Below are 13,849 nucleotides of genomic sequence, written 5' to 3'. Positions count from 1 at the left end.
GGTGCCAAAATACATGGCGGGTTACAAGGCGGTCCTACCTATTACTATCTTTGGTCTGTAGATATTGAATTTATATAATAGACATAGGAGGTTACTCGAGGGAGGCCGTAGAATATTCCTAGTATCTTAGAAAGATAATCATCCAGTAGAGCTGGAGGTTTCCTAAATCCTGTCGAAGTAGTAGTTAGATAAACCGCCTTTAATTCTGGCACCCATCCTAAGGCGGCGTCACCGCTGTCCCGATCTGGCAAACACGGTGAGTCGCGAGGACTGGACTGGCAATTTATACTTCGCTTGGCGACTCCATCGCCAGAAACGCGTCCCCCTGCGCGGTCCAAGTTTACATGTACGGTTCTGGATCTCTAGTTTGCTGAATCACAGAACTCCCCATATCATCTCCGCCATTGTCGCTCCCTGTCATCAGCATTACGCCGACGTTGCAATCCCATTGACCTGCTGGCAAATGTCGGGTCCATGGAAGTCTTATCTGCCTAGTTACCACACTGCGTGCCGATGGACGTTCTGTCGACGAACGGTCCCAACGGGACTCACAGTCCTGCCCTACTAGAGCCAGTCGACCCTCTCCTTGTCCTCGAGCACATCGCCCATCTGATCGAAACCACTCTCGGTGCAGCTCGAAGAGAACTCGAGGCAGTCGGGAGCCTATTGTCGAATACCACTCATGCCGAATCCCTGAGCAAATGTGCCCATTTTGCGCAGGACCCCCAGGCGGCCCTCTATGCGCAGAAAGACGTCAGGGAAGAGTTGGTTAATGGCCATGATCAGACACCTAGTTAGTTACCCTGCTTACAGTTCAGTTCGGGCGAGTCTACTGATACATTTCGTAGAAATCGAACATGTCTATACCCTGTCTTCCGAACTGTCCCCTGCACCTACAACCGTCGCTTCCGTCGCCTTTTTGAAGCTGGCTGGACCCCTCGATGGCCGAAAATCTATCGCTAGTCAAATCCAGGTCTTTAACCTTCCCGGCTCCTACACGGTCGGTGGAGAGGGTAATCGCAATGCCGAGGTTGCCTCACCATACGAGGTTGTCTATTCCCTTCTGCACAATGTCTTGAGCCCCTACTTCGATGCTTATACCAGAGTACATGGCTCGGTCGACCGCAATTGGTATGACTCCCAGGCGAAGAGTGGCGTTCCAGGCGCGAAGCGACGAATGAAGGAGTTGGAAATGAGTCTGCTGCACCTCCAGCAAAATACAGATATACCCTTGGTCCATTTGCCAATGCACGAAGTGGTCATGGAGGCTCTACACGACGCAGCAGCTCAGAGTATCTCCCCTTCTGTCCAGCTGATACCGGCGCACGTCCTTGAAAACAGTACTGTTCTGAACAGTATCCAGAATCATGTCAACGGCTGGATCAAATCAATCCAGGGTGTCACCAAGCTCGCCAAGGATGGCCCTTCAACTCAGTACTCCGCGGCACAGGAGATCAATTTCTGGCTATCGCTCGAGTCTGCCTTGAATAAGTTGGAGGACGAGCGACATTCTGACGGCGTCAGGTTGACCCTGGATATTCTCAAGAAGGCCAAACGACAACAGGCTGTGGTCAGTTTCGAAACCGACACCGGATTGAAAGATGCACTTGAGACCGTCCGCAATTACAATACTCTCATGCGAGATTTCCCCTTGGATGAACTGTCTTCCGCCACCTCGCTTGGAAAAGTGGCAGAGGCCCTAGTGCTGATCTTCAACCATCTGAACAAGAAATGGAGGGTCTGTAACTACCCCATCCGCCGCGCACTGAAGTTGGTGGAGGGCATCTCCGAGGACATGAATGAACAAATCCACAACCTTCTCCGGGGCCGGTCGATCATGTCACTGTCCTGGTCGGAATTCACTGATCTGATGAGTTCGGTCAACCTGATCTGGGAAACCTGGGATGACCAGATAAAGAGCTTCACTGCTGTTGCCCGAGAGATAACGAGACGAAAGAACACGGACTTTGTACCCGTCAAGGTGGTGCCGAGGCATGCGAAGACCCAAGAACGTCTGCGGTACGTCAATCGATTTCGAAACGACCACGAGCAGCTACAACGTACCATTGTCAGCGTCCTTGGAACCAAGGCCCGCGCGAACGGCCTCACACGGACACCAGACGAAGGTGGCGCTGCGATCATCGAGGAGCTTGGAGACGTGGATGCGGTGGAGGAAGTCAAAGCTGCGTACGAAGTTGTCCGACATGTGGATGTCTTGGATGTCACAACCAAAGGCACAGAAGTCTGGGTTCAGGCCGAATTGCAATACACAGAACGGACATCTCGCGTGGAAGACTCGATTATCACTAGGCTGAGAGATCGCTTAGGCAAGGCAAAGACCGCAAACGAGATGTTCCGTGTTTTCGAAAAGTTCAACCCGTTGCTAGTACGTCCGAAAGTTCGAGGTGCAATAGCAGCATATCAGACTCAGCTCCTGGACAACGTAAAGAACGCCATAGCTTCTCTTCACGAACGGTTCAAGCAGCAGTATGGCGGTTCTGAGGCGCAGATGATGGCTCAGCTTCGCGACATTCCGCCAGTGGCAGGTGCCATACTCTGGGTCCGCCAGATTGAGTCGCAGCTGAATAACTACATGTCCAAAGTCCAAGCCGTACTAGGCGAAGAGTGGATGCTGCATACTGACGGCGAGAAATTGCAGACCGAGAGTAACATGTTCCGAAAGAAACTCTCAACGAGAGAAATCTACGGCGCATGGCTCCAGGATATCCAGTCACGGGATATCTCAGTGACTGGGCGGCTTTTCATGATTCTGCGAAGTCGAAGTGCCAATGGCGCTCTGGAACTCAGTGTCAATTTCGACAACCATGCCATCTCATTATTCAAGGAGGTCAGGAATCTCACGTGGCTGAATTACCAGATCCCGCACCGCATTACCACTACGGCCAAACAGGCTCAACGTGTGTACCCCTATGCCTTGAGCCTGATGGAAAGTGTTGCAGGATATTTCTCCGCCGTTCGGGTCATCCAGGAGATGCCAAACGTCACGCCCCTGATGGCAGGCTATGAGAAAGAAGTACAGAACCTCTTCTCTACTGGGGTGCGATTGCGGTGGGATTCCTTCATTCACTCGTACGAATTGCACATCAAAGGAAAATCGACGAGTAATGACTCTGCGCATGTGCAATATGTGCGTGACATGGCCACGGCTGTTACCACACTTCAGAACAAGACTGCAACCGTAAGGGGGCTTGACCAAGCCATTCAGCTCGCGCTATCGGAAATGAAGACCTGCCGGTACTCGGCAGAGAACTTCCAAGGCCAGATGGACGTTATCCAGAATGCCGTGGACAAGATGAACTTGGAAAACTATGCGAATCTCTCGACTTGGGTCAGTGATCTGAACCTGCAGCTGCGGCAGATTCTTGAAGAACGGCTTCAACAAGCCCTGCAACATTGGACAAGCTCTTTCCCCTCAGAAGCACAAGAAAACACTCCAGCCATCTACTCTGCGGCAGAAGACAAGGTCTATGATGTCCGCTTCCCCCAATTGCAGATCGAAATCATGATGAACAACCAGACTGTATTCGTCGATCCGCCGCTGAACTACATCAAAGCATCTTGGATACAACAACTGGAAGATTGGTTGGATGTGTTGTGCCATTTGCCTCAAATTAGAGCGTCTCGTTATCAAGTCACTGCAGATGCTAGTTCAGCGCAGTCGACGCCTACATTTACAGATCTACCCTTGCAAAACGTGGAGTCGCTACAGAAAGCATACAATGCGATCGTCAGCAGGATCGATGCTATGGCTACATATCTCGAAGAATGGTACACATATCAAAACCTCTGGGACCTCCGCAGCGAGCAATTGCACGAAAGCCTAGGCGATGACCTTGCGCAGTGGCATCAGCTACTTCAGGAAGTGCGCCACGCCCGGTCAACCTTTGACACCTCCGAAGGACGAAAAACCTTTGGGAGCGTGACTTTTGACTATGAGCAGGTGCAGTCAAAAATTACCCAAAAGTATGACCAATGGCAGCATGAGATCACGAGCAAGTTCGGCAGCATTCTTGGTAACCGCATGGCGGAAGTGTTTACTGACATGCAGCGGGCTCGCCTTGAGCTTGAAAACCAGTCACTCGAAGCCTCCTCTACTGCGCAAGCTGTGACATTCATCACGACTGTACAGCAATGTCGCCGAAATGCAGCTCTGTGGGGACCCGAGGTGGAAATCTTCAGGCAGGGACAGACGACTCTCTCCAGACAACGGTACAATTTTGGTAATGACTGGCTCTCGGCCAATCAGGTGAGCGATGAATGGGATGCCTTTGAGGAGATCCTCACTCGCAAGAGCAAAGTCATCGAGGACCAGACGGACGCTCTGCGGGCCAACATCATCGCTGAAGATCGCGTCATTACTGGCCGCATCACTGATGTTGTTGCCAAATGGTCCGAAGAGAAGCCTGTGTCAGGAACTATCCCGCCGAACGACGCAGCTGAGCTCTTGCGGTCTTACCAAGTTCGGATGGAGAAGCTTCAGAGTGAGGCTGAGACGGTGTTGAGAGCAAAAGAAGCCCTTGCGCTGCCCTTGACAAGAGATAGTGCCTTACCAGCCGCCTTGGAGGAAGTCAGTGATTTCAAGTCCGTCTGGTCTGCCCTGTCCACCATCTGGCAGAGCATCAACGAGCTGCGTGACACGCTGTGGACAAGTTTGCAGCCCAGGAAGCTTCGTCAATCGCTGGATGGTCTGGTCAAGATGACAAAAGAGATGCCTAGCCGCATGCGACAATATGCTGCCTTTGAGCACGTTCAAAATGTCCTACGGCAGTTGATCAAGGCAGGCCCCCTTCTGAACGACCTCAAGTCTGATGCAATTCGAGAACGGCATTGGCAAAAGATCTACAAAGCTCTGAGGCCGAACAAACGATATTCGGAAGTCTCTATGACTTTGGGAGATGTGTGGGATCTCCAATTGGTCACCAGCGAAGCGACTATTCGAGATATCATCGCGCAAGCCAGAGGAGAGCTGGCGCTTGAAGAGTTCATCAGACAAGTACGCGAAACGTGGCAGAGCTATCCGCTCGAGCTTGTCAACTATCAGAACAAGTGTCGGCTCATTCGCGGCTGGGACGACCTTTTCACGAAATGCAGCGAGAACCTCAACTCTCTTCAAGCAATGCGACACTCACCTTATTACAAGGAGTTTGAGGAGGAGGCCTCGGCATGGGAGGACAAGCTAAATAGAGTCCATGTTTTGTTTGATGTTTGGATCGACGTTCAGCGACAGTGGGTCTACTTGGAGGGCGTTTTCACCGGCAACAACGACATCAAACACCTGCTACCCACAGAGTCCAGCAGATTCTCGAACATCAACACTGAGTTTTCTGCAGTGATGAAAAAGGTCTACAAATCTCCATTTGTAATGGATGTTCTTGGAATTCCTGGGGTACAGAAGTCCCTGGAGCGCCTTGCCGAGCTCTTGAGCAAGATCCAAAAGGCTCTTGGGGAGTATCTTGAACGAGAGCGTGTCTCGTTTCCTCGGTTCTACTTTGTTGGAGATGAGGATCTGCTTGAAATCATCGGGAACAGTAACGACACTGCGCGTGTGGCAAAACACTTGAAAAAGATGTTTGCCGGTATTTCCGGTGCTGAAGTCAGTGAAAACAGCATCATCACAGCAGTGACCTCAAAGGAAGGCGAAATTGTCCAGCTCAAAAAAGAGGTGTCTCTGATTAAGCTGCCCAAAATCAACGACTGGCTCACTGCGCTTGACAACAGTGTCAAGCAAACGCTAGCCGAATTACTCGCGGAGGCTACCAGTGCATTCCGCCCGCTTTTCACCGCCCCCGAGCTTGATGCTGCCCTGTTCCACGAGTACATGACGAGTTATCCCGCCCAGATAATGATCCTGGCCGCTCAAGTTGTGTGGACGGACCTTGTTCAAGACGCGCTCGAAGCGGCGGGCGAAGGTTTGTCCAAACTGCACGAGTACGAGGCGAGGCTGCTCACTCTACTGGCTGAAAGTGTATTGCATGATCTCCCGACGTTGGCCCGCAAGAAATGTGAACACTTCATTACGGAGGCGGTTCATCAACGAGATGTGATTGCGAAGCTTATCAAAGCCGATGCCAGATCGCCGGGGCACTATCTATGGCTGCTCCAAATGCGCTATGTGTATGATCCCAATGCAGACCTCATGAGTCGACTACACATTGAGATGGCCAATGCTGTTCTGGACTACGGTTATGAGTACCTCGGTGTGCCGGACCGCCTCGTGCGGACTCCCCTTACTGATCGTTGCTTCCTGACCTTGACACAAGCGCTTTGCCAGAAGCTAGGAGGATCTCCCTATGGGCCTGCCGGAACAGGCAAGACGGAGTCGGTCAAGGCGCTAGGTCTTCAGCTTGGACGGTTTACCCTTGTCTTCTGCTGCGATGACACTTTCGATTTTCAAGCCATGGGCCGCATCTTCCTTGGGCTGTGTCAGGTCGGGGCTTGGGGTTGTTTTGATGAGTTCAACCGTCTCGAGGAACGGATCCTCTCTGCAGTCTCGCAACAAATTCAAAACATCCAGATCGGCCTCAAAAACAGCACCCACGAGCAGAAAGCACAGATTGACCTGGTCGGACGGCGCTTCAGGGTCAACCCCAATTCTGGACTCTTTATCACCATGAATCCTGGTTACGCTGGACGTTCGAACCTCCCCGACAATCTGAAGAAGTTGTTCAGAAGCGTGGCCATGTCGAAGCCTGACAAGGAGCTAATTGCCGAAGTCATGCTATTTTCGCAGGGCTTTAAAGAAGCCAAAGGAATCTCGTCGCAAGTTGTTCCGTTCTTCGACCATTGCGCTCAGCGACTTTCCAAACAACCGCACTACGACTTCGGCCTGCGAGCGTTGAAAAGTGTTCTTATCAGCTCAGGCGGGCTGAAAAGGATCAGAATGCGAGTGGAGGAAGAGACTGTTGGCGACGAGCGCAATCTTGAGCCAGAAATCATTGTGCAAAGTATTCGAGAAACCGTGTCGCCCAAACTCATCAAGGACGACGTAGATACCCTAGTGGAGGTCCAGACTGAAGACTTCCCCGGCGTCGAATATGTCCCCGCAAATATGTCGAAGCTCGTGGAAGCGATCAAGGAGGTCATGAGGGAACAACATTTGACAGAGAGCGAGGCGTGGATGACCAAGATTCTGCAGCTCTACCAAATCCAAAATATCCATCACGGTGTGATGATGGTGGGTCAATCTGCCTCCGGCAAATCCACGATGTGGAAAGTACTTCTACAAGCTCTTCAAAAGGTCGAGGGCGTAGAAGGCGTGCACCATGTTATTGATCCGAAAGTCATGTCGAAAGAGGCTCTTTACGGAAATCTCGACAACACCACTCGAGAGTGGACAGATGGACTTTTCACTGCGATCTTGAGGAAGGTCGTCGACAATTTACGTGGTGAGGACAGCAAACGACACTGGATAGTCTTCGACGGCGATGTCGACCCTGAATGGGTGGAAAATCTCAACAGTGTGCTGGATGATAACAAGCTCCTTACCCTTCCGAACGGTGAACGCCTGAACCTGCCGGCAAATGTCCGCATCATGTTTGAGGTCGAGAGCCTGAAATACGCAACCCTGGCCACTGTCAGTCGTTGTGGTATGGTGTGGTTCTCGGATGACACTGTCAGTCCGTCATTGATGGTTGATCACTACTTGCAGACGCTCGCCAACCGGACCTTTGAGGACTTGGACGACGAGATCAAAGCAGCAGGCCTGACCACCAGAGCCCAGGAAACACAGCGGCACATCGTCGAAACGCTGAGAGCCCTTATCAATCGCGACGACTTGTTGCTCAAAGCTCTCTCTGCAGCAACAAACCACATCCATATTATGGATTTCACTGCTGCTAGGGCCCTTGAGAGCTTGTTCAGCTTGTTGGCCAAAGCCTGTCGTACGGTGTTAGAGTATAACATCTATCACGCCGAATTTCCTCTGGACCTCGAACAAACCGAGGCGTTCGTTTCGAAGAAGCTCTTGCTGGCAACGGTGTGGAGCTTTGTAGGTGACGCTTCTCTGAGCATCCGAAAAGAATTCGGCGAATTCCTTGCAACAATGACCAACGTCGACCTCCCAAGTCTTGACGTTTCCACGTCTCTGATTGACTATGACGTGACGCTACCTCACGCTCAATGGGTCTCCTGGCAGTCACAGGTCCCTACGGTTGACCTGAATACTCATTCGATCACTCAGACAGATGTCATCATCCCAACAGTCGATACCGTCCGCCACGAAGAAGTTCTGTATTCTTGGCTGTCAGAGCACAAACCGCTGATGTTGTGTGGTCCACCGGGATCTGGAAAGACAATGACGCTCTTCAGCGCACTCCGAAAACTGCCCGATATGGAGGTGGTGGGTCTGAACTTCTCCAGTGCCACACAGCCCGAACTGGTCGTCAAAACATTTGAGCAATATTGTGAGTACAAGAAGACTCTCAACGGAATGGTCCTCTCCCCGACTCAGCTTGGCCGATGGTTGGTGATCTTCTGTGACGAGATCAATCTGCCTGCCCCGGACAAATACGGAACTCAACGTGCGATCAGTTTCTTGCGGCAGCTCGTGGAGCAGAACGGGTTCTGGCGTCCATCTGACAAAGTTTGGGTGACTCTGGAACGCATACAGTTTGTCGGTGCATGTAATCCTCCGGAAGATGTTGGGCGACATCCAATGGGAGCGCGTTTCTTGAGACATGCACCAGTGGTCATGGTGGACTATCCTGGTGAAGTCTCATTGAACCAAATCTACGGGACCTTCAACAACGCCGCTCTCAAAGTTATACCGACGTTACGTGGGTTTGCCGACTCACTCACCCGGGCAATGGTCGATTTCTATCTCAAATCTCAAGCTCGCTTCACCCCAGACATACAACCACATTATGTATACTCGCCCAGAGAGCTTACTCGGTGGGTTCGTGGCATTTACGAAGCGATCGCACCGCTGGAGCACCTGTCACTGGAAGGATTGATTCGCATTTGGGCTCACGAGGCATTGCGACTTTTCCAGGATCGTCTCGTGGAACCGGAAGAACGCGCTTGGACATCAGATATGGTCAAACAGACCGCCCTAGAGCACTTCCCAACAGCAGACATTGACCAATCATTGCAAGGTCCAATCCTTTTTTCGAACTGGCTGTCGAAGAACTATGTCTCTGTTGAACAGGAGCAGCTCCGCGAATTCGTCAAAGCTCGCCTCAAGACCTTCTGTGAAGAAGAGGTCGATGTCCCACTTGTGCTGTTCAATGATGTTTTGGAGCATGCTCTTCGCATTGACCGAGTCTTCCGACAGCCGCAGGGTCATCTCATCCTCATCGGCACTAGCGGTAGCGGGAAAACCACGCTATCGAGATTTGTTGCTTGGATGAACGGCTTGAGCATATTCCAGATCAAGGTCCATGGGCGCTATTCAGCCGAGGACTTCGATGACGACCTCCGAGGAGTTCTTAGAGCCTGTGGCTGTCGCGGTCAAAAGATTTGCTTCATCATGGACGAATCCAACGTGCTAGACTCTGGATTTCTTGAACGGATGAACACACTGCTCGCCAACGGAGAAGTTCCTGGGCTTTTCGAAGGCGATGAGTACTCTGCTCTTATGACAGCTTGTAAAGAAGGGGCACAGCGCCAAGGACTTCTTCTTGATTCTCAAGAGGAACTTTACAAATGGTTCACCCAACAGATTGTCCGCAACCTGCATGTCGTCTTTACGATGAACCCTCCCCAAGAGGGATTATCATCGAAAGCTGCTACAAGTCCGGCATTGTTCAATCGTTGCGTGCTGAACTGGATGGGTGACTGGTCTGATCAAGCTCTCTTCCAGGTTGGGTATGAGCTCACCCAGTCGATCGATTTGGACAAGCCAAATTTCGCTGCTCCCAGTGGCCTCCCCATCGCATACCGCGACCTTTCGCTCCCGGCATCACATCGAGACACGGTTATCAATGCAATGGTGCATATCCACTATTCTGTCCAAATGACCAATGATCGCCTGGAGAAACAGCATGGCATCGTCACATATCTTACACCTCGGCACTATCTGGACTTCGTGACACAATTCCAAAGACTTTTCCGGGAAAAGCGCGAAGACCTCGAAGAACAGCAACGACATCTGAACGTGGGTCTCGAGAAGCTTCGGGACACTGTCGACAAAGTACGCGACCTGAGAGCTAGTTTGGCTCAGAAGAAGCAGCAGCTGGAATTGAAAGATGCAGAGGCGAATGAGAAATTGCAGCGCATGGTCGCTGATCAACGAGAAGCAGAGTCGAGGAAAACCGCCTCCATTGAGATACAGACTGCTCTGGAGAAGCAAGAGGTAGAGATTGCCAGTCGCAAAGAGATTGTGCTTGGTGATCTAGCCAAAGCTGAGCCCGCCGTCATCGAGGCGCAGCGAAGTGTCAGCAACATCAAGAGACAGCATCTTACCGAGGTTCGGTCAATGGCAAATCCGCCATCCGGCGTCAAGCTCGCCTTAGAATCAGTCTGTACATTGCTCGGCCACAAGGTCGACAGTTGGAAGAGCATCCAGGCAGTCGTTCGAAAAGACGACTTCATTGCCAACATCGTCAACTATGATAACGAGGAACACATGACGCCGAGCCTCCGACAGAAGATGCGTCACGACTATCTCTCGAACGATGACTTTACATTCGAGAAGGTCAATCGTGCAAGTAAGGCCTGCGGTCCCCTCGTGCAGTGGGTCGAGGCCCAAGTCAACTACTCTGAGATCCTTGATCGAGTTGGCCCATTGCGTGCCGAGGTTGAGCAGCTCGAGGATGAAGCCCTTCAGACCAAGGCCGAAGCGAAGGCGATTGAAAACACAATCACCAAACTGGAGGAGAGCATCGGAACCTACAAGACGGAATACGCCGCTCTCATCAGTGAGACGCAGGCCATCAAGAGTGAGATGGCTCGAGTTCAGACCAAAGTCGAGCGCAGTCTCCGTCTTCTAGACAGTCTTTCGTCCGAACGCGTGAGATGGGAAGCTGCCAGCAAATCGTTCGAGACTCAAATCCAAACACTCGTTGGCGACGTGGTCGTAGCATCGGCATTCCTTGCGTACGCAGGTCTGTACGATCAGCAATTCAGAAAGACGATGGTTGATGACTGGTTGCATCATATGTCTCAATCGGGGATTTCGTGCAAGAGTGAAGGCTCGGTTCTGGGATATCTGTCGTCAGCCGACGAGCGGCTTCAATGGCAGCGCCACGCCCTTCCTGCAGATGACTTGTGCATGGAAAACGCGATCATGCTGAAACGCTTCAACCGATACCCCTTGATCATTGATCCATCGGGGAGAGTGACTGAATTTCTGAAGCAGGAACATCAAGGACGAAAATTGACTGTCACCAGCTTCTTGGACGATGCGTTTACCAAGCAGCTCGAAAGTGCCCTGCGCTTCGGTAACCCAATCTTGATTCAAGATGCCGAGTACTTGGATCCCATCTTGACACACGTTTTGAACAAGGAGTACCAAAAGACCGGTGGACGTGTTCTCATACAGCTGGGCAAGCAAGAGATCGACTTCTCGGAACACTTCCAGCTCTATCTGTCAACCAGAGACCCGTCTGCCGCCTTCGCCCCGGACGTGTGTAGCCGGACAAGTTTCATCAATTTCACGGTGACGCGAAGCAGTTTGCAGACGCAATCCCTGAATGAAGTTCTCAAAGCTGAGCGGCCGGACGTGGACAAGCGCCGTACCAACCTCGTCAAAATGCAAGGTGAATTTGATACCAATCTGCGGCAACTGGAGAAGAGACTCTTGCAAGCTCTCAACGAGTCTCGCGGCAATATCCTTGACGACGACAATGTCATACAAACTCTGGAAACGCTGAAGAAAGAGGCAGCTGTGATCACCAAGAAGGTCACCGAGACAGAGGGTGTCATGGCAGAAGTCCAACGCATTACTCAAAGCTACAGCCGTGTTGCGAATGCATGCAGCGCCATCTTCGCTCTGCTGGAGCAACTGCACCATCTGAACCACAGCTATCGGTTCTCTCTCCAATACTTTGTTGACATTTTCAACACCGTCCTCCACCACAACCCGCATCTGAACAACACGACAGATCATCAGACACGCGGCGAGATCATTCTCAAGGACATCTTTGTGGAGACATATCGCCGCACTTCTCTCTCCCTGCTACAGAAGGATCGTATCACCCTTGCACTGCTTCTTGTTCGAGCGACCCCGTATGACTTTGACCGCTCCGCCATGGAACTCATCTTTGAGGATCGTCCAGACTCACGGGGCGGAGTGCCTAACGATGCCCAGGAGGAAGACATTCTTGCTGCTGTAAAGCGACTTCCGATATTTGACCAAGACGCGTTGGACGCTAGCAGCAATGATTGGAAACACTTCCTCTCCGCCGAGCGTGCCGAAGAATCTGTACCGGTGATCTGGAACAACACTGACAATGTCATCGATCAAAACCTCTACAAGTTACTGCTTATCAAACTGGCCAGACCGGACAGATTTCTGCCTGCCGCCGAAGAACTAGTCGGCAGTGTATTTGGCTCCGACTTATTCCAAGCTACGGACGACTTGGGAACAATTGTCAATCAGGTCACTGCGTCCGTCCCCATCGCTCTTTGCTCGAATCCTGGCTTTGACGCCAGCTACAAAGTGGAAGCCCTTGTCGAGAGGCAAAATGCAACATGTGCCAATGTCGCCATGGGCTCGGATGAAAGTGCCACAAGTGCCGACAAGGCAATCACAGGTGCTGCGGCCAACGGCACTTGGGTTTTGATCAAGAACGTTCACCTTGCACCACAGTGGCTGCAGAGCCTCGAAAAACGCCTTTCCTCTTTGAAGCCTCACCAAGACTTCCGATTGTTCTTGTCGATGGAGTCAAGCCCCAAGATACCGGTCAATCTAATCCAGGCATCAAGGACACTCGTGTACGAACAACCAGCAGGGATGAGGGCAAACATGAAGGACACATTGACAGTGCTCTCAGACCGAGGTGCGAAGACTCCCGTTGAAAGAGGGCGCCTGTACCTTCTTCTCTGTTTCCTACATGCAGTCCTCCAAGAACGACTGCGATACGCACCGGCCCTTGGGTGGAAAGGACTGTGGGAATTCAACGACAGCGACTACGAGTGTTGTTCATACATTATCGACTCCTGGATTGATACAGTCGCGCAAGGACGGTCGAACATTGCCCCAGTGAAATTACCTTGGGATCTGATTCGCACGTTGATCACCGAGATGTATGGTGGCAAAATTGACGACGAGGGAGACTTTTCCTTGCTCGGTCAGATGGTGGGCAAGATCTTTGGCCCTGCTGCCTACGAAAATGATCATGAGTTGGTGTCCGATTCTGAAGGGCACACTCTCAAAGTCCCATCGGGGACAACGATGAGAGACTTTCTAGGCTGGGTGGACAATCTTCCGGAGCGTGAGCCGCCTGCGTATCTGGGACTCCCTGCCAACGCAGAGAAAGTGTTACTGATGGGCCAGGGACGAGAGAGCATCAGCAACCTTGCACGCATCATGGATCTTCTAGAAGAAGGGGAGCAATCATCGGCAGATGATCAGGCTCGGAGTCACGGCGAGGCCTGAGAAGTGGACCGGAAGTCGGTCTTCTGTGGGATTGTATTACTTCCAGAGACGACATAGACTGCTGAGTCCAGGTGGACTTAATGCCTGCTTGAATAGAGGAGGGGGTCGCTTCTCCAGGCCATTTGCTTTAGCGCAGGGCGTTTGGGGGGGTGGGATTGCTGTGTGCTTATATAGGTCCGACTGCGGAGTACCATAGGTAGACTGTGAGTAAATATCTATTTCTCTAATGCTCATCCATACACTCCTCCCCGGGACGCCCAGCGAGTGAAACGGGGAACGGGAAGATGACAT

General features: G+C 51.8%; 1 protein-coding gene across 1 annotated transcript; it reads left to right on the top strand.

The window, feature by feature from the left end:
- Window positions 1–513: 513 nt before the first annotated feature.
- A1O3_05387 (dynein heavy chain, cytoplasmic) lies at window positions 514–13,558 on the top strand (the record flags this gene model as incomplete). The annotated part of the gene is made up of 2 exons (XM_007735512.1): window positions 514–793; window positions 849–13,558. The coding sequence occupies 2 exons, from the start codon at window positions 514–516 to the stop codon at window positions 13,556–13,558; spliced, it is 12,990 nt and encodes a 4,329-aa protein (XP_007733702.1).
- Between the last annotated feature and the right edge of the window lie 291 nt (window positions 13,559–13,849).

Source organism: Capronia epimyces, assembly GCF_000585565.1.
Source record: "Capronia epimyces CBS 606.96 chromosome Unknown aczIQ-supercont1.4, whole genome shotgun sequence".
NCBI classification, from domain to species: Eukaryota; Fungi; Ascomycota; class Eurotiomycetes; order Chaetothyriales; family Herpotrichiellaceae; genus Capronia; species Capronia epimyces.
Note: the sequence above shows the minus strand (reverse complement) of the source record. Positions and strands in the feature narration are given on the sequence as shown.